This window comes from Pelophylax lessonae, assembly GCF_965119305.1.
Source record: "Pelophylax lessonae genome assembly, chromosome: 7".
Taxonomy (NCBI): domain Eukaryota; kingdom Metazoa; phylum Chordata; class Amphibia; order Anura; family Ranidae; genus Pelophylax; species Pelophylax lessonae.
In genome coordinates, this window is record NC_138774.1 from 63,221,535 (window position 1) to 63,242,386 (window position 20,852).

At 46.3% G+C, this 20,852-nt stretch overlaps 1 protein-coding gene across 1 annotated transcript in view; it reads right to left on the reverse strand.

Annotated features, from left to right (window-relative positions):
* The window catches only part of PPT2 (palmitoyl-protein thioesterase 2), a 64,540-nt gene that overhangs the window by 32,915 nt on the left and 10,773 nt on the right, over window positions 1-20,852 (reverse strand). The window contains exons 2-3 of the mRNA XM_082263760.1: window positions 7,272-7,445; window positions 1,696-1,852 (exon numbers count right to left, since the gene is read on the reverse strand). Coding sequence (XP_082119886.1) covers window positions 1,696-1,852; window positions 7,272-7,445 — 331 coding nt within the window. The remainder of the gene's footprint in view (window positions 1-1,695; window positions 1,853-7,271; window positions 7,446-20,852) is intronic.

Sequence of the window (20,852 nt, forward strand, 5' to 3'; positions counted from 1 at the left end):
CCTGCCTATAGGTAACCCTTATTAAATGCTTACCTATAGGTAAAAGTTATAAGAGAGGGTTTACAACCACTTTAATGCACGGATTAGATACATATATGTATGTCTATCAAGCCTTAAGATTTACACAGCTCTGCCACACAGCACAGCAGAGAAGGAGACACCTCCAGGTCTTGCCCCTCTTTAGTCTTGAGAGGGATGGTGAAAGGATAAGAAGCAGACTGATGAAGTCATCTCTCTGTCATTCTTTTCTCTCCTCCTATCAGCATGTACCTTTTTAGCACAAGAGCACTGCGACACAGTTGGCTGGCTTATTGTGTTGCTTGTCCCTCCCTCAGTCGGAGCTCCACTGTACAATGGACTGCAAGAGGCTAATATAAAGTTAAACTAATTTGTCTGCATTTACAAAATGACATTTAAGGAAGTGTTTATAAATATAGCACAACATTAATTTGTGTCACTTATATTTGCCTTGAATTTAGCTTTTTACATTTATTCTCTTTATTTCACTTTTGTGGAAACCTCAATACAGCGGTCAGTCTTCCAGCAGTGATCAACAAAGGTGGCCACACTGCATTCTTCTTTATAATGGCTTCACAGCCAGACTGATTGTCTAGGACAGTGATGTCAAACCTTGGCACCCCAGATGTTTTGGAACTACATTTCCCATGATGCTAAACTACACTGCAGATTGCATGAGCATCATGGGAAATGTAGTTCCAAAACATCTGGGGTGCCAAGGTTCGACACCACTGGTCTAGGACCTCAGTGCTTGGGAAAGAAATTGTCTGCACACCTCCGCCGGTCCAATAGATTTATTGAACCATGTATAAAACTGCCACCAGAACAAAGACACAGACCATAGAAAGGTTGACGCGTTTCATACCACCAACGTGCTTCTTCAAAAAGAAGAATCACATTGGTAGTGTGAAACGTGTCAACCTTTCTATGGTCTGTGTCTTTGTTCTGGTGGCAGTTTTATACATGGTTCAATAAATCTATTGGACCGGCGGAGGTGTGCAGACAATTTCTTTCCCAAGCACTGAGGTCCTAGACCAGTGATGTCGAACCTTGGCACCCCAGATGTTTTGGAACTACATTTCCCATGATGCTCATGCAATCTGCAGTGTAGGTAAGCATCATGGGAAACGCATGGTTCAATAAATCTACTGGACCGGTGGAGGTGTGCAGCCAATTTCTTTCCCAAATTGTATACACGGATGCAAGCCGGGGCTAGCACCCAGTCCCACCTGTCCTCAGGATTACACCTCTCACCTGCAGCAGCGAATTGGCCTCTCTGTTTTCCCCAAGGACCTTACTGCACTGGAAATGTCACAGACTAATAAAACTGCACATATATGTTCAAGTTGAGATGTGTTGCATTCACTCGACTGAGGCTGTGTGCTCATCTGCTGGTGACAGGTTCCCTTTAATGCTGTCACACACTCTGCTCCTAGTAGGGACATCAGTGCAGTAGCTGGGGTCCTTAGTAACAGTGCTATGGGCTCCCACATTGCTTGCTATCAACAAAATAAGGAACAGTAATTCTGTTTGGCCTACAGCATTATTAAAGGCCTGGGATGTTCCTCACGCTTCACGATGATCATCTCAGCTTAATGTGAGCAGACAGAGTAGAACCCTTCATAGCAAGTGGTTACCATCTATTTCTAGGCTGTGATTAGCCTGAAAGTCACTCACCTTGAGAATAGCAGAGTAGGTGCACCCCTTCACTGCCAGCATTCTGCATGATAGGATAGATGGCATCCCTGAAGCCCATCACCTGCTTCCAGAGGGGCTGTAAACTCGCTTTGTGGTCAAACAGGTCTATAACTGAAATATTAGTACCTGGATGAGACTGCAGGAACAAAAAGATGAGAATGATATCACCAACACATTGAAGTATAGAAGTTTAGGTCAATTCATAATGTTTATTAAAACAGATGTGACACCATCTGAATCCTCACCAGCTCAATGCAGTACACATGTGGCATAAACCTCATACTGGTGTAACGTGAGAAAACCATACCTCGTGGAAATTCCATACCCACGTCACTTCCCGTCAGAAACGTAATGGAACAGCTGAGCAGCGTAGCAGTGCGCATGCTCACAGCTCCGGATACATCATTGAACAGGCTGAGGAGCTTACTAGTGCACATGCTCAGAGGGTATGGAATTTTCACGGTAGTGTGTTATAACGTTACACCGCCTCAGCTGTTGGGGCGGTTACATTAGAACAGGGGGGCTGCAACATGAGTCATCTCCGCTCCTACCCCTGTCACTTCCCTGATCTCGGCTAGTAAATGTAAAAGCGGCGGCGGGTGTATGAAATCTAAATCACGGAGATCTCGGCTCCGTGATCCGCTTTGGCATTTAGTAGCCAAGTTCAGGGAAGTGACAGGGGTAGGAGCGGAGATGATTCAGGACTGTCCTTGACTGACATTTTTGACACTTTTGGGGTTACCAGTGACATTACTACAGTAATCAGTGCTATACATATGCACTGTTACTGTAAAAATGACACTGGCAGTGAAGGGGTTAACTTTTTTGGAGAGGGAGGGGTTATGTGTGTCCCTAGGGGCGTGATTGTAACTGTGATTGGCTGTGGCTTAAGGTGTAGGAACAGTGACCAACGGTCCTACATAGTAGAACCGTATGATCACTATTCATACACAGGGGAGAATGACAGGTGGCTTGTTTATATCAGCCGCCTGCCTTTCTCCTGCTCTAACGGACGATCGTGCGTGACCGGCGGACATCGGGTCTGCCGGTCACACGCGTGGGGGGGTGGGGGTCCTCCGGCGGCGCGCGCTCGCTCCCTAGACCCTCACAGGCTAGCGACGTAGTACTACGTCGCTTTGCCTTTAAGGGGCTGACCGCCGCAGTAAATAGTCGTGCGGCGGTCGGCAAGCGGTTAAAAACGTATCTTGGTGTTCACAGGCAATTAACATCTTTAGCACAAACAACATCTATTGTACGTGTAATAGATGCCAAAAAATTACTATCACATGAAAAAAGTAAATGGTCACTTACTGACCTTTAACCCTAACAAAGCTCCTTAACCACTTGCCGACCGCCGCACGACTATCTACGTCGGCGGTCAGCCCCTCACAGGCAAACTAACGTAGGGCTACGTTGTTTGCTTGTGAGGGTCTAGGGAGCGAGCGCGCGCCCCCCGGGGCGCGCTCCCGCTCCCGCGTGGTCACGGACCCCCCCGCGCGTGTGACCAGCGGACCCGATGTCCGCCGGTCACTCGGCGATCGGCGGGGGAGAGGGAGAATGTCAGGCAGCTTGTGTAAACAAACTGCCTGTCATTCTCCTCGCTGCAAAGACACTGATAAAACGGATCTGGTATGTAGATCCGTTGATCAGTGTCCTTACAGCTAGAGCCACAGCCAATCACAGTAGAAACCACGCCCCTAGGGACACACACAGCCCCTCCCTTCCAAATAAAGTTAACCCCTTCACTACCAGTGTATTTTTACAGTAACAGTGCATATGTATAGCACTGATTACTGTAGAAATGTCACTGGTAACCCCAAAAGTGTCAAAAATGTCAGTCAAGGGTCCGATCTGTCCGCCGCAATGTCGCAGTACCGCAAAAAAAATCGCAGATCGCCGCCATTACGCGTTAAAAAAAAAAACAACAAAAATGACAAAAATCTTTCCCTTTGTTAGTAAACGCGATAACTTTTGCGCAAACCAATCAAAATACGCTTTTTGCGATTTTTTTTACCAAACATAGGTAGCATAAAATAAATTGGCCGAAAATTTTAAAAAATTTTGATTTTTACATTTTTTTTTGGGGGAATTTCATATAAAAAAATGTGAAAAATATTGCTATTTTTGCAAAATTGACGCTCTTTTTTTGTTTATAGCGCGTGATCAAAAAATCGCACAGGTGATCAAATACCACCAAAAGAAAGCTCTGTTTGTGGGAAAAAAAGGACGTCAAATTCGTTTAGGTACAGCGTCGCACGACCGCGCAATTGTGCGTTAAATTCACGCAGTGCCGAATCGCAAAATACCCCCTGGTCGGAATGGGGGTAAAATCTTCCGGGGCTTAAGTGGTTAAAGTGTCACTAAACTCACATCATAAAAAACTATCAATAAATTATGTATTACATGCTGTTCATACTCACTCGCTCACTGTCCCCAATTTAGATAGCAGCTGTAGTGGCAACTCTGCACATGCTCAGTTTTCAGTGAGTTTCTATGCTGAGCATTTCCTCCCGATCACATCTGAAAAGCCCATGTCACTATAGTCACACTTGTACTTGAAAAAGTATTTTTACCCCATTTTGTCATGTTAGAACCAAAAAATGTAAATGTATTTTATTGGGATTTTATGTGATAGCCCAACACAAAGTGGCACATAATTGTGAAGTGGAAGGAAAATGATAAATGTTTTTTTCAATTTTTTACAAATAAATATCTAAAAAGTGCGGTGTGCATTTGTACTCAGCCCCCTTTACTCTGATACCCCTAACTAAAATCTAGTGAAACCAAATGCCTTCAGAAGTCACCTAAATAGTAAATAGAGTCCACCTGTGTGTAATATATTCTCAATATAAATACAGCTGTTCTGTGAAGCCCTCAGAGGCTTGCTAGAGAACCTTAGTGAACAAACAGCTTCATGAATGCCAAGTAATACACCAAACATGTCAGGAATAAAGTTGTAGAAAAGTTTAAAGCAGGGTTAGGTTAGAAAAAAAATCTCCCAAGCTTTGAACATCTCATGGAGCTCTGTTCAACCCATCATCGGAAAATGGAAAGAGTATGGCACAACTGCAAACCTACCAAGACATGGCCATCCACCTAAACTGACAGGCCGGGCAAAGAGATCATTAACCGCTTGCCGACCGCCGCAAGTAGATATACTGCGGCGGTCAGCCCCGGGCCAGGCAAAGTGACGTATATATACGTCACTAGCCTGTGACCGGTTTGTGAGCCAATAGCGGGCGAGCGCGCGCCCACTGAGGTGCGCGCCCACCCCGGCTCGTTCACTGAAGAGTCCGCGCGTGTGACCGGCGGACCCGATGTCCGCCGGTCACACTGCGATAGTCGGTAAAGCGGGAGAAAGGCGGGCGGCTGATGTAAACAAGCCGCCTGTCATTCTCCCCTGTGTAAAAATGGAGATCAGACGGTTCTACTATGTAGAACCGTTGATCTCTGTTTTTACAATAGTAGACATGTCCCATCACAGTTAGAAACACGCCCCTAGGACACACTTAACCCCTCCCTCTCCAATACAGTTAACTCCTTCCCTGCCAGTGTAATTTTACAGTAACCGTGCATATTTATAGCACTGATTACTGTAGTAATGTCACTGGTAGCCCCAAAAGTGTCAAAAATGTCAGTCAAGGGTCCGATCTGTCAGCCGCAATGTCGCAGTCCCGAAAAAAAAAAAAAAAAAAATCGCAGATCGCCGCCATTACTCATTAAAAGAAAAAACACCAAAAATGACAAAAATCTTTCCCTTTGTTAGTAAACGCGATAACTTTTGTGCAAACCAATCAAAATACGCTTTTGCCGATTTTTTTTACCAAAGATATGTAGCCTAAAACAAATTGGCCGAAAATGTTAAAAAATGTTGATTTTTACATATTTTTTTTTTGGGAATTTCATATAAAAAAATGTGAAAAATATTGTTATTTTTGCTCTTTTTTTGTTTATGGCGCATGATCAAAAAAAAAAAAAAAAAAAAAAAAAAAAAAAAATCGCACAGGTGATCAAATACCACCAAAAGAAAGCTCTGTTTGTGGGGAAAAAAGGACGTCAAATTCGTTTAGGTACAGCGTCACACGACCGCGCAATTGTCCGTTAAAGTCACGCAGTAAAAAAAAAAAAAAAAAACCCTGGTCAGGAAGGGGGTAAAATCTTACGGGGCTTAAGTGGTTAAAGCGGAGTTCCACCCAAAAGTGGAACTTCCGCTTTTAGGCAGTTCTAACCAGGGCCAGATTAACGTAGGGGCTATTGGAGCTGCAGCTCCAGGCCCCTACCCTTTATATAGGCCCCGGGTTGGCCATATTCACTGTTACCGCTCTTCTGTCACTTGTAAACACAGAAGTCTGGCTTCTATGCTCGCTTCCCCAGGCAGCTCCCTCAGAACCTCCCCACACAGCACGAAGGCCGGACAAGGAGGGACAGTTGCCGATGCATGGATGTGTTTATGGGCTTCAGAGACAGCATTCCATGTTGAATTAGGCATGCATGGCTGCACCCTTCCTCCTCTGGGTGCATGCCAAGGCACGGCCCTTAAATCCCTTCAAAATCCTCAGCACCAAGCCCATGATGCTCTTAATCCGGCCCTGGTTCTAACCCCCTGACATGCCACATTTGGCATGTCATTTTTTTGGGGGGGGAGCGGGTACCTAGTTTTGACAGGTACCCGCTCCCACTTCAGCTCGGAGCGCCGCGGCGCCCTGAGCGGAAGTTCTCCTCTCCCCCCTCCCTCCCTGCAATCTTCTGGGACACGTCAGAGGTCCCAGAAGATTGCTGGCCAATCACGACGCGTAGCGCAACTCGTGCATGTGCAGTGCGTACCCGGCTGTGAAGCCGACAACTGTCACAGCCGGGTGCCCACACCAGTGATGCCGGCGCCGCAGATAGAGAGGGAGAAGAGCGAGGCTTCGGGCGGCCACATCGCTGGACCGTTGGACAGGTGAGTGTGTGTTTAGGCTGGAACTCCGCTTTAATCAGAGAAGCAGCCAAGAGGTCCATGGAAACTCTGGAGGAGATGCAGAGATCCAAAGCTCAGGTGGGAGAATCTGTCCACAGGACAACTATAAGGTTTCATGTACACATTAATGGCATCCCTCTCCAATATAGACCCTGGACCACACATGTCCTGCTGGCTACCAGAACACTGGAAAACCACAACCACTCCAAATCTGTCTGATGTCATCATATCCCTACTATGCATAAACTACCAGTTCGAAAAGTCCTTAGCGATTAATAACATGACATTAAACAAATTTAGTAGATATTGGGATTTCTGGTCAACCAAGTGACAGCATGTTATCCTCATTACTACTGCATGTACCAAGGCTTGCTACTATTATGGTTATTGTTAAGTTACTGTTGTTACCATTACTGTCATTGCTATCATTGTTGACTGCACACTTGTTTGTTCAAACCAATGGCAATGCAACATTATTCTTTGCTTGTTATGCTTTCAAACGTTAATAAAAATTAATTAAAAAAAAAAAAGAAAGAAAAAGAAGACACATTAATGGCAATAACTACTTTCACAACCATGTCCATGTATCACCCACCTCGTTGATGTACTCCACCAGTTGCTTGAAGCTCGCAGAACTGTCAAAAAGTCCATGAACCATGATAACTGGTTTATACCCCAATGTAGGATCTACCAGCCACAGCAGAAGCGGCACGAAGAAGAGGAGTGTCGGCAGTGCCAAGGGGCACCCAGCGGCCATGTTTGATGTCACCTATAGACAAACAGAGAGGTAGTGTTATTGACTAGGTGCCATCCAACTCCGGAACAGTGCTATCTGAAGGCAGCTATATATGTGTGAGTGACACAATCCTTACTAACACATACATCCAGGTGGTTCAGATTCATAAACACCTGACGTGTAACCTTCCTGCTCCTCCCAATCTATAATCATCTCTCCATTCCTCTATCTACCTCCTATTTCCTTAATTAACCTTCCTTCCCTATTGTGTCATAACCTCTGATCAGAATGATCTTCTCCCGGCCAGGACACTGTTCCTGTACAGTTTGCTCTCTCTTCCCCTTTCCATTCCTTTGCTCCACCACTTCCAGTTACTTCTCTGTAGCCTCCGGCAAACGCAGATCTAATTTTATCAGGGCTGTTAACTCCACAGAAGCCACAGAGGGAGGTCACAGCCTGCCTGCAGATCGCACATGGATTGCTTCGTTAAAACAGGGAGGGCAGAAACATTTTGTTTTGGTGCCTACTGCATGCAACTGAATTCAGGCATTTGGGTTGGAAAATGACAGCTGAAATCTTATTAGTAGATTAGGACTCACCCTCTTTATTATTCTCGCTCATCTGCTGACACTTATGAAACTCGTCTTGTGATCCATCAACCAATTATGTTTCTTCAATAAAAGGTGCGTTCAGCCTCAAACTCTTAGCCAGCCAACACCTTTTGTTCTTGGTTTCAGAGTGGGGAAGGATTAGAACCCGTTATTTTTATTTATTTTGTGTTTACTTAAAGCGGAGTTCCACCCAAAAGTGCAACTTCTGCTCATTTGTTTCCCCCCCCCCCCCTCCCCTCCAGTGCAACATTTGGCATCTTTCAGGGGGGAGGGGGGAAAGGGTACCTGTTTTTGACAGGTACCCTTCCCCATTTCCGGGAGACGGCACCATCCCTCGGAAGTTTGGCCCCCTGCTCCTTCCCCCGCCGCCAAGCCAATCCGAATGCGCAGCATGCTTCGCGCATGCGCAGTAGGGACCCGCAAGGCTTCACTGCCAGGTTCCCTTACTGGCAATGGCGGCGGCAGCACCCGACAGAAACGCCGGCTGTGGTGCCGACACCGCTGGACTCCAGGACAGGTAAGTGTCCTAATATTAGAAGTCAGCAGCTACATTAGAATATTAGAACTCCGCTTTAAGGTAATTTCCCATTACTGCCCATTTTTTCTTCGGAACAAAAAGTGCATGAAAAAAATTTAAATTTATTTAAAAGAGGCTGTAAACCTCAGAATTTTTTTTTTAAAAAAACGAACACCTGAAAGACAAACACATAATGAGCTAGTGTGCATCGCATACTAGCGCATTATGAAATACTTACCTTAGAACGAAGCCCCCGCAGTGCCGACCGCTCACCTCTCTCATGGGTGACATGTTGTGTCGCCCTTCTTCTGGGTTTGCGGCATCCGGCCATCTGATTGGCCGGAGCCGCGATGACTGTCACGGTACGGGGCTCTGAAGGAACGGCACAAGCGGCTGTTCCTTCAGAGCGCATGCGCAAGTGACTTCACTGGCTGTATGCAAAGTAAATATCTCCTAAACGGTACAAGTTTAGGAGATATTTACAGTACCTACAGGTAAGCCTTATCATTGGCTTACCTATAGGTACAACTTGCAGAGGAGGGTTTACTTCCTCTTTAACCACTTGCCGACCAGCCTGTAGTAATTTTACTGGTGGCCGGTAGCTCCCCTGGGCACCGCAACGTACCTGTAAGTCACGCCAATTTTCCTGGTGTATGGCGCGCGTGTGCCCCCTGCCTCTTGTGCTGTGGTTGGACACAGCACAAGTTCATCAGCAGGCTCGGAGCCAGTGATTTTGGCTGTGAACCTGCTGATTGCGGTGGCCAGATCTGTGTGTGTTAGTAAAAAAACCCAGGTCTGGCTGTTTTTTTCTCCCCGATTCCATGTATGCACTGTTACTGTAATAATGACACTGGCAGGGAAGGGGGTTAACCCTGTGGGTGATCAAGGGGTTAAAGGTGTACCTAGGGGCTTGATTCTAACGGTGGGGGGCGTGGCTTGTGAAATTATCACAGTGACCTGTGTTCCTATATATAAGCATCACAGGGGCTCTGTGATCATTCCAGAGAGAACGGTCAGCTGTGTTTACAACGGGGAACGATCGTGGGTGTCAGACGGCAATCAGAGCCGCCTGCCCCATGTATCGGAGTCTCCGCTGCCGAGTGGGGGCGGGATCGCTTGCCCCCCAGCTGCAGGAGCGTGACCGACGTAGACCTACATTGTTTCGAGCAGGAGGGTCGCCCTGCCGCAGTAAATCGGCGGTGGGCGGTCGGGAAGCAGTTAAATCTCCCTGTTCACATCATGTTTTTGCAGTAACACGCAGGTTACCGTGTGCTTTACCACAACATGTGGCAATGCACATTGATAGCACTGGTGCGATGCAGTGCCACTTATTCTGAATGGCACCCCAACACACCTTCCAAAAGACATGCCCTGCAATGCAAGCATGCCAAACAATGTTTCAGGCACCATTCTGTGTGCTCTCTTGCTGTCTTCTGTCCATCGGAAAGTGCATTTTGGTGCCATTCAGAATTCATGGCAACGCATCGTTGTGCTTGGCCTGCGTTGCAGTGTAACATGGTGCAAATAGACCCTAAGGCCCTGTTCACACATGAGCGATTTTCAGCTCATAAAACGCCTATCTCTGAAGTCTCAAAATGCACAACAAGCAAAATCCTATTAATTTCAATGGCCCCTGTTCACATATGAGCGTTTTGTCGCCTGAAGCAAAGCTTCTGAAGCTCAAAAAAGCACATGAGCCTCTCTTTTGGCAGATTACAAGTGTTTTTGTTAGATGTCAATGCCTGCCTCCAAACACCTGCAAAAAACGCCTGGCAAAAAAGCCAGAGAAAAATGCCAGAAAAAAGCCAGAATAAAACGCCTGAAAATGATACGCTCATATAGAGCATCAATTAGCAGAAAAAAACCCAAGAGGAGTGTTACCTGTCTAACTTTATTCCAGGACTAGACAGTAAGCTTTTGGCTTCACATAGATTATCATTCACATGCGATTGAGTGGCTGAAATTCTTTTGTGTAGCTGGCCCCTAATAAATGGACACACACTGTACAATCCATTTATACAATCTTATGTTCACACTGTAATTCATACAAATGTCACCCTACACAGGAATGAAAAAAGTACAATATGATGGTGACTGCGGCACGACTCTGTACTACTTCGGGGGCGACTTGTGAAGTCCCGTGCACCACGACTTCGGCGCGACTTGCACGGACTTCCTATAATGAATGTCTATGCAAGTCGCTCCGAGGTCGTCCCGAAGTAGTATAGGACCCTTATTCTAAGTCGGAGCGACTTGTGTCGCTCCTATTAGAACGGGTCCTGTAGCACTGCATGGACCGCGACTTGTCAGGCTGACAAGTCGCCTGACAAGTCGCGGTAGTGTGAATGGAGCCTTAGGCCTCATACACACTGGAAGTTATCAAAATGTCAATAGAAAGCTGCAGCTGTAGAGGAGTTTTTCAGCTTTTTTGCAGTAGCTGTTTTTTTTTTTTAGCTTTTTTCAGCTGTAGCGTCTTTTAGCTTTTTTTTTTAGCAAAACTATATTCCTACAAAAGCTTATGACTCAAAAACGTAGATAAACGGCGAAAAGCCACGTTTTTTTTAGCATTTTTACAGCTGAAAAAGGACTCTTAAAACCCACTAGTTCTGTTTTTTTTTTTTTTTTTTACAGACAGAAAACGCCCCTGCCAAAAACTGCTGATAGCAGCCCATGTATGAATGTAGAAAAAATGGCTGTAGAAAAAAATGGCTGACACCAAAAACAGGAGTTTTTCAGTTTTTTTGCGGTAGCGATTTTCAGCATTTTTTAGCTTTTTTGCAGTAGCATTTTTCAGCAATTTTTTGCATTTTTCAGCTGTAGCGTTTTTTAGCTTTTTTTTTTTTTTTTTTTAAGCAAAACTATATCCCTACAAAAGCTTATGGCTCAAAAATGTAGATAAACACAGAATATACAAGTTTTTTGGCGTTTTACAGCAGTTTTTAAAACCCACTAGTTCTGGGTTTTTTTACTGCCAAAAACTGCTGATTAAAGCCTATGTGTGCATGGACACCTAGGAGAACATGATGGGGAGTTTACTGGCTGTAGAAAAAAACGTCTGACACCAAAAACAGTCACTGTAAAAACGTCCCGTGTGCATGAGGCCTAAGGCAGGATCCTCAAACTTTTTAAACAGGGGACCAGTTCACGGTCCCTCAGATACTGTTGGGGGCCGGACTATAGTTTGAAAAAAAATATGAACGAATTCCAATGCGCATATTTTTTATTGTTTTATTTATATAGTGGCGGCTGATGCTCAAATTTATTTTTTGGGGGGGGGGGGGGGGGCGCAAACAGAAAAATGTAATAGGCATTGCTTTGCGGCAAAAAACGCTGTAAAAAATTGCGTGACTTTGAGGTCACAACAGTGTGAAAGGGGCCTTCAGTAATCAAGGTATAGCGTGCCCCCTTCAATGCAGAGTGACCACAGTGTGCCCCCTTTCAATGCAGAGTAACCACAACGTGCCCCCATCAATGCAGAGTAACCACAACGTGCCCCCATCAATGCAGAGTGACCACAGCGTGCCCCCTTTCAATGCAGAGTAACCACAACGTGCCCCCATCAATGCAGAGTGACCACAATGTGCCCCCATCAATGCAGAGTGACCACAACGTGCCCCCATCAATGCAGAGTGACCACAATGTGCCCCCATCAATGCAGAGTGACCACAACGTGCCCCCATCAATGCAGAGTGACCACAGCGTGCACCCATCAATGCAGAGTGACCAGCGTGCCCCCTTTCAATGCAGAGTGACCACAGTGAGCCCCCTTTCAATGCACAGTGACCAGCGTGCCCCCTTTCAATGCAGAGTGACCACAGTGAGCCCCCTTTCAATGCACAGTGACCAGCGTGCCCCCTTTCAATGCAGAGAGACCAGAGTGCCGTGCCCCCTTCAAAGCAGAGAGACCAGTCAGTGCACTGCACTTACCTGCAGCGGCGGCTTCTCCTCAGTCCCCCGCATCTCCTCGAGTCCTCCCGCCTCCTCCTCGGCCAATGGCATGGATACGCCTTTCGGCCAATCAGGAAGCGGGTCTCGGACACGCTTCCTGATTGGCCAGGAGGAGGATCCATGAGACAATAGCGAATTTTCATTCGCTATTGTCACATAAATGGGTGGGCTAGGGCGCAGTGCTCTGTGCCCTGGGTCCACCCTTTTCTGAAGCCCATTAGAGCCTCTGGCTCTAATTAGGTGATTCAGAAAGAAAACAACATGAATGATACATCCCGGCCGGGTTCAGGACCCTGGCGGGCCGCATGCGGCCTGCAGGCTGTAGTTTGAGGACCCCTAGCCTAAGGCCTTGTGCACACTGGAAGTTATCTAAACGTCAGTAGAAAGCTGTAGAAGGAGATTTTCAGCTTTTTTGCAGTATCGTTTTTGAGCATTTTTTAGCTTTATTCAGCTGTAGCGTTTTTTAGCAAAACTATTTTCTTACAAAAGCTTATGGCTCAAAACGTAGATAAACACAGAATATACAAGTTTTTTGGCGTTTTACAGCAGAAAAACACCTCTTAACCACTTGCCTACTGTGCACTTAAACCCCCTTCCCATCCAGACCAATTTTTAGCTTTCAGTGCTCTCACACTTTGAATGACAATTGCACGGTCATGCAACACTGAACCCATATAAATTTTTCGTCCTTTTTTTCATAGAAATAGAGCTTTCTTTTGATGGTAATTATTTTGTGCGCTATAAATGAAAAAATACCGCAAATTTAAAAAAAAACGTTTTTTTTTTTTAGTTTCTGTTATAAAATTTTGCAAATTAGTAATTTTTCTTCATAAATTTTGGCCAAAATTTATATTTCTACATATCTTTGGTAAAAATAACCCAAATAAGTGTATATTATTTGGTCTGCGTGAAAGTTAGAGAGTCTACAAGTTATGGTGCTAATCATTGAAAATTGATCACACCTAATGTACTGACAGCCTCTCTCATTTCTTGAGACCCTAACAAGCCAGGAAAGTACAAATGACCCCCAAATGACCCCTTTTTGGAAAGTAGACATTCCAAGGTATTTAATAAGAGGCATGGTGAGTTTTTTGAAGTTGTCATTTTTTCCCACAATTCTTTGCAAAATTAAATTTTTTTATTTTTTTTTTTTTTACAAAATTTTCATATTCAACAGGTTATTTCTCTCACATGGCATATGCATACTTACAACTACACCCCAAAACACATTCTGCTACTCCTCCTGAGTATGGTGATACCACATGTGTGAGACTTTTTTACAGCCAGGCCACATACAGAGGTCCAACATTGAAGTAGCACCTCCAGGCCTTCTCGGAGCATAAAATACACTTTTCATTTCTCAACCATCTATTACACTTTTGAAGGCCCTGGAGCACCAGCACAATGAAAAAGCCCACTAAATGACCCCATTTTGGAAAGCAAACACCCCAACGTATAATCTATGAGGCATAATGAGTCTTTTGAACATGTCATTTTTTTCCAGAATCTTTCGGAAAATGTGGAAAAAAAATGAAAACGCATTTTTTTTTACACAAAGTTGTCCATTTATAAGATATTTCCAACACATAGCATGTACATAGCAAAAATGACACCCCAAAATACATTCTGCTACTCCTCCTGAGTATGGCGATACCACATGTGTGAGACTTTTACGCAGTCAGGTCACATACAGAGGCCCAACATGCAAAGACACATAGCATGCACATACCATGAATTACCATGAATTACACCCCACAATACATTCTGCTGAGCAAAGGGTAAACAAAAGCTTACCTGTAGTTTTAGAAGCGCAGTTGTCCACAGGAGGTGAGTCCAGGCAGCCGGCAGGGACTTGGTCAGCAACAGTGCATGCAATTCTCCAGGCAAGGATACCAGTCCAGTGTCAGTGCATGTGGCAGGCAGAGGCATGATGGTAGTAAGTCCTCTAGTAGGGCCTCTGTCGGGATAGAATGGGGACAGGGGTAGAGGCTTCTCCCACCCAAATCGCTTTGAAGCCTCTGGGATCCAGACCCTAATCTGAGAAGAAGAAAAACAAAAAAAATTGTTTTCTTCATCCAGAAAAACAATTCTGGTCCCCTCACATATGCGAGACCCCTGTGGTATGAATCCCACTACTTCCAGAGGCAGGCAAAAATCGTGGTCAAACAGTCCAGGGTCAGTTCCAGAGCAGGCAGAGGTAGGTACAAAATCAGCAGGCAGAAGCATGGTCAAAAAACAGGCCAGGGTCAGTTCCGGAGCAGGCAGACATATGTACAAAATCAGCAGGCAAAGGCGTCGTTGAATAACAGGCCAGGGTCATTTCAGGAGCATACAGTGGCATAAGGGGTGAAGGCGGAGGACTACATTTACCATACTAATAATTTAGACAAGTATGGTAACGGCGGAAACAGTCTTCTACACAGAGGCCTGGTTGGGAAGGACACTGGGGACAATAATAGCGGGTGTCTTTTCGAATTCCAGCCTTGGTACACACCCTACATTTTTTCTGCCGTTTTTGGTCTCTTTGTGTGGGAGGGATTTTACTGGGAAAATGGCGTTCAGACAGTCTACTGATTACGTCAGATCGAATGTTTTCTGGTGGGCCGTTTGGAAATATAAGGGCAGTGAAGATTTCCTACAGGTAATAAAAGAAGGGTTGGGGGCTTTCGGTGGACTTGCGGTATAATATGTACGTATTGTATGTGGCCAAATGAAAAAGATAAATTGCTACTTTTTTGTACCAATGATATGTACGTCTTGTGGGTAGATAGGGTTCCATCATTTGGTCGTTGAAATCCACTCCCCCCATGAACAAGTTGTACTCATGTACACACGTTGGCTTTCGGATTGGGCCATTCCTTCTTCGGGCCTCCACGTAGTTGTCATTGTGGATTGAAGACAACATGTAGACGTCTCTTCTGTCCCTCCACTTCACAGCCAGAACTTCCTCATTTCTCAGACTCGCCGTCTCCCCTCTTCTCAGCTTGGTGTTAACGAGCTTTTGAGGAAAGCCTTTCCGTTTTTTTCGGACCGTGCCACATGCAGGAGTCTTCTTTCTGTGAAGGTTTCGGAACAGGGGCAAACTGGTGTAGAAATTATCTACATAAAGGTGGTAGCCTTTTTCCAGGAGAGGGTAAATGAGGTCCCAAACTACTTTCCCGCTTGATCCCAAGTAGTCCGGACATTTAGGGGGATGCAGCTGGGTGTCCTTCCCTTCGTACACCCTGAAGGCATATGTGTACCCTGTGGCTCTGTCACATAGTTTGTACAGCTTCACCCCATAGCGGGCCCGTTTGCTGGGAATAAATTGTTTGATGCCCAGCCTGCCGGTAAATTTAACCAGGGACTCATCCACACATACATGTTGGTCTGGGGTAAATAATTGAGGGAATATTTCCGAAAAATAATTTAGAAGTGGCCGAATTTTATATAGCTTGTCAGATGCTGGGGAATTTCGGGGAGGGCACTGGGTATTGTCATTAAAATGGAGGAACCTCATGATCATCAAATACCTGGCCCTGGGCATTACTGCAGAGTAGATGGGCATATGGTAGATAGGTTTGGTTGACCAATATGCTTGCAATTCATTTTTTTTTATTGAGTCCCATGTTGAAGGTGAGGCCTAAAAAGATCTTGAACTCCTCCACCTTTAGGTCTCTCCACTCAAAGGGACGGGAATAAAATGACGTGGGGTTGCTCCGAATGAATTGTTGTGCATACAGGTTGCACTGGGCCACAATGGACGTCAGCAGGTCCTCCGTAAAAATTAAACCGAAGAAGTCTATTGGGGCAAAGTTCTCCGTGTTGACCTGGACTCCTGGCTGGGCAGTGAAAGGGAGGTTGATGATGGCTTCTCCTGAGTTGGGAGGAAGCCACAAGGGGTTCTGAAGGGCATAGGGAAGGCTGGCGTTGGTCCTAACCCTTTGGGGGCGAGGTGACACCCCACTTGAACTTGGCCTAATTTACTTCGGAGTCAGACTCTGACTCCGAAGAAGATTCCGAAGCAGAAAGCTCCCTGTTGATATCCTCGTCCACACTGAGGATATTGAAGGCCTCCTCGGCTGAAAAAATTTTTTTTGCCATCGTTGGTGACACTGATGGGCACGGTGAGACTGATGGGCACTGTGAGACTGGCACACTGATGGGCACTGTAGGCACACTGTTGAGCACTGATGAGCACTGATGGGCACACTGATGAACACTGATGGGCACTCTGATGAGCACTGTGGGCACACTGATGAGCACTGTGGGCACACTGAGCATTGGGCACACTGATGAGCACTGGGCGGGCACTGATGGGCACACTGGTGGGCACTGGGCACACTGATGAGCACTGGGCACACTGGTGGGCACACTGGTGGGCACACTGATGAGCACTGGGCACACTGATGAGCACTGGGCACACTGGTGGGCACTGGTGATCACTGTGGGCAACTCACGATCTCTCCTCTCCTCACACTGCAGTCTGTGTGTGAGGAAGGAGAGCTGGCAATGAGAGATGATCTCATATGTTTACATTTGAGATCATCCCTCATTGGATGCCTCGATCGAGTGACGAATGGCCGCTGTGATTGGCCATTCGCCACGATCTGTGATTGGCTGTGTCCAAGGGACACGGCCAACACAGCTTTTGCCCGATGCGCGCTCGCGGGAGCGCGCGGGGGGCGTGTTACTGGGAGGCCGTTTAAAGACGGCCTCCCGAAAATTCAAGTCCGCGCTGCAGCCGTATATAGGCTATAGCGCGGATGGCAGCAGGTTAAAACACACTAGTTTTGGGTTTTTTTCCAGCCAGAAAACGCCCCTGCCAAAAACTGCTGATAACAGCCTGTGTGTGCATGGACACCTAGGAGAACATGCTGGGGAGTTTACTGGCTGTAGAAAAAAACATCTGACACCAAAAACAGCCGCTGTAAAAACGCCCCGTGTGTATGAGGCCTTAGTCAAATCCTAGAGACTACGACAGAAAACATTATGCAGAAATTTACAATCACAAAACAAATCTCCTAAGATCGAAAGAAAAAAAAAAAAAAGTAAACTTATCACTGTCTTGCTTAAACCAATATTCAAAGCAGTATTATTCCCAAATCCAAATATGTAAGATATTGCAGCTTACTAGGGCTGCAACTAACGATTAATTTGTCTGTCGACTAATCTATCGATTATTTTTACGATTAGTCGACTAATCTAACGATTATTTTTATTTTATTTTTTTTGCTTAATTGAGTGTTTTTTTGATTAGCTAATTAATCCTGTAATTAATACAGACCCCTCAGTAAGCCCCCCTCCCAGTACAGACCCCTCAGTAAGCCCCCCTCCCAGTACAGACCCCTCAGTAAGTCCCTTCCCAATACAGACCCCTCAGTAAGCCCCCCCTCCCAGTACAGACCCCTCAGTAAGCCCCCCTCCCAGTACAGACCCCTCAGTAAGCCCCCTCCCAGTACAGACCCCTCAGTAAGTCCCTTCCCAATACAGACCCCTCAGTAAGCCCCCCCCTCCCAGTACAGACCCCTCAGTAAGCCCCCCTCCCGGTACAGACCCCTCAGTAAGCCCCCCCTCCCGGTACAAACCCCTCAGTAAGCCCCCCCTCCCAGTACAGACCCCTCAGTAAGCCCCCCTCCCAGTACAGACCCCTCAGTAAGCCCCCTCCCAGTACAGACCCCTCAGTAAGTCCCTTCCCAATACAGACCCCTCAGTAAGCCCCCCCCTCCCAGTACAGACCCCTCAGTAAGCCCCCCTCCCGGTACAGACCCCTCAGTAAGCCCCCCCTCCCGGTACAGACCCCTCAGTAAGCCCCCCCTCCCAGTACAGACCCCTCAGTAAGCCCCCCCCTCCCAGTACAGACCCCTCAGTAAGCCCCCCCTCCCAGTACAGACCCCTCAGTAAGCCCCCCTCCCAGTACAGACCCCTCAGTAAGCCCCCCCCTCCCAGTAAAGACCTCTCAGTAAGCCCTTAAATGGAACCTGCTGGCTAACCAAGGCTGTCTGTAATAGAACAAATTACTGGACCTTCCTGACCCAGATTTTTACTACACAGGGTTGCTGTAGATGAAGTGGAGAGGCACTGTTGAGCACCTCAAATGTCTTCAACACAGGGATGCTGTAGTTGTAGCGAAGATGCACTGTCCAGCCTCTGTAAAATGTCACCTACGCAAGGCTGCTGTAGATGTAACGTGTAAGCAAAGCCCTTTTTAAATGTCACCTACACAGGGCTTCTATAATTTTAGTAGAGAGGCACTATCAAGCACAAATGAAGTGCCATCTAAACAGAGCTGCAGTACATTTAGTGGAGCGGCACCATCAAGCACCTAGAAAATGTCACTTCTGCATGACTGCTATAGCTGTAGTAGAGGGGCTTCGCCAAGCATGTGTAAAATGCTACATGACATTGTATGAATATGCTGTTGTATACAGCATGTCTAGTTTGTGGCTGTACCACCATTTGACACACTCAGAAGAAATATAGAAGAATGACAGTTCATACTGAAGACATTTTTAGGTTTTGTGGCAATCTTTCTGCATTTTGTAAAAATATGGCTAAGCTTTAATTATGTCACAAGTTATGACAATGTTTTATTTCAGTAAGTAAAAAAAAAAAAAAAAAAAAAAAAAAAAAAAAGGGCATTTTACTAACTTTTGCACCAGCAGAGCATTGCACCACATCACTGCCTCAGTGTGCAGAGCGTCGCTCGCCTCCGGGATGTCATGCCGCTCGCCTCCGGGATGTCATGCCGCTCGCCTCCGGGATGTCATGCCGCTCGCCTCCGGGATGTCATGCCGCTCGCCTCCGGGATGTCATGCCGCTCGCCTCCGGGATGTCATGCTGCTCACAGCGGCTGGAGCGCAGCGGGGGCCGGGGACGGGGCAGTGAAGCCTGCAGCGGCCCTAATCAATGCAACGGCCGGCCGTCAATGCGAGCAGGGGGGCATGTGACGTCACGCGTGACGCGTCGACGCCTTTCACGCACGTCGACTAATTTTTGTAGTCGACTAGGTCGACGAGTCGTGGCAGCCCTACAGCTTACCAATCAGTAGATATGGTGGCTGCATTCGTTTTCTTATTTTAGACTTTTTTCCCCCCTCTTTGTTCACCCGGTGTTCTGATCAGTAACACACCTCCTGTATTAAAGTGCCCCCACATCGGATGAAGGAGCATAGGGGGCACCTTGGGGACAGCAGAATTGTCAGTCGGGTGGGGGGGGAGGGTTAGATGTACTAGCAGATCATGGCTGACATCAAAGATGGGAGTGGGTGGCTGCTCTATCTTTTACATGGCAGTCACAGTGGATGTGCGTTGTTGGTCCCTGGGATGTGGCAAGGTCCAGGGTTGACAAGCATTGTTGCAGCCTTATTACTGCAACTGTCTGTATTCAACTATTATTTATATGTTGTTATTGATCTATCATACAAGGCATACCCCCGCTTTATCCCCATAAAAAGTATTTTTTCCGAAACGCGCTGGGTTATGTCCGGGTGTCTCTACTAAAGTTTAAAGCAGAGCTCCATCCAAAAGGGGAAGTTTCGCTTTAAGCACTCCTCCCCCCCTCCTATGCCACATTTGGCATGTCATTTGTTTTTTTTTGGGGGGGGGGGGGCGGGTACCTAGTTTTGACAGGTACCTGCTCCCACTCGGATCGCTTATTCTCCTCTCCCCCCTACAGTCTTCTGGGACATGTCACAGGTCCCAGAAGACTGCCGAACCATTCAGAAGTCGCAACGCAACTCACGCATGTGCAGTGCACACCCGGCTGTAAAGCCGCAAGCTGTCACAGCCGGGTGCCCACAGCTGAAATGCTGGCAGGGGGAGGAGAGGGAGACAAGCAGCGGTTCGGGTGACCACATGGCTGGATCCCTGGACAGGCAAACGTGTGTTTATTAAAAGTCAGCAGCTACAGACTTTTAATAAGCACCAAAACGACCAGAGGCTCCTCTTTAAGCCATGCTAGGTATACTACAAGTTTTTTTTTTTCTTTTGGGATAAAGTTTTTACATGAATAAATAAAAGCTGATAATTGTAAGCACCCCTGTCAGTGGTAAATGGTTTTTCTCAACACTTAACTGATACATCTGCAGTTCAAGTTGTTTGGTGAAAAACAAGACTTATTGGCCAGATCGACATATGAAAATAAAAGAAAAAAGCCTGAAAAAAAAGAAAAGTAATTCCGCCATCACATCTAAGAATTGGTAATCTGCAATATAATTAATGTTTGCTTTTGGGTTTGACACTGCAATATGTTTAAATAGGGTATGAGGTCACCCCAAATGTCAGCATTTCTGAACAATATAAGGTAGAAGGATAGGCTTTGTGTTAATACGCCTTCTATATGTTGCAGGCCCTACTGCTCTTATATTTCTTACATATAGTTTCA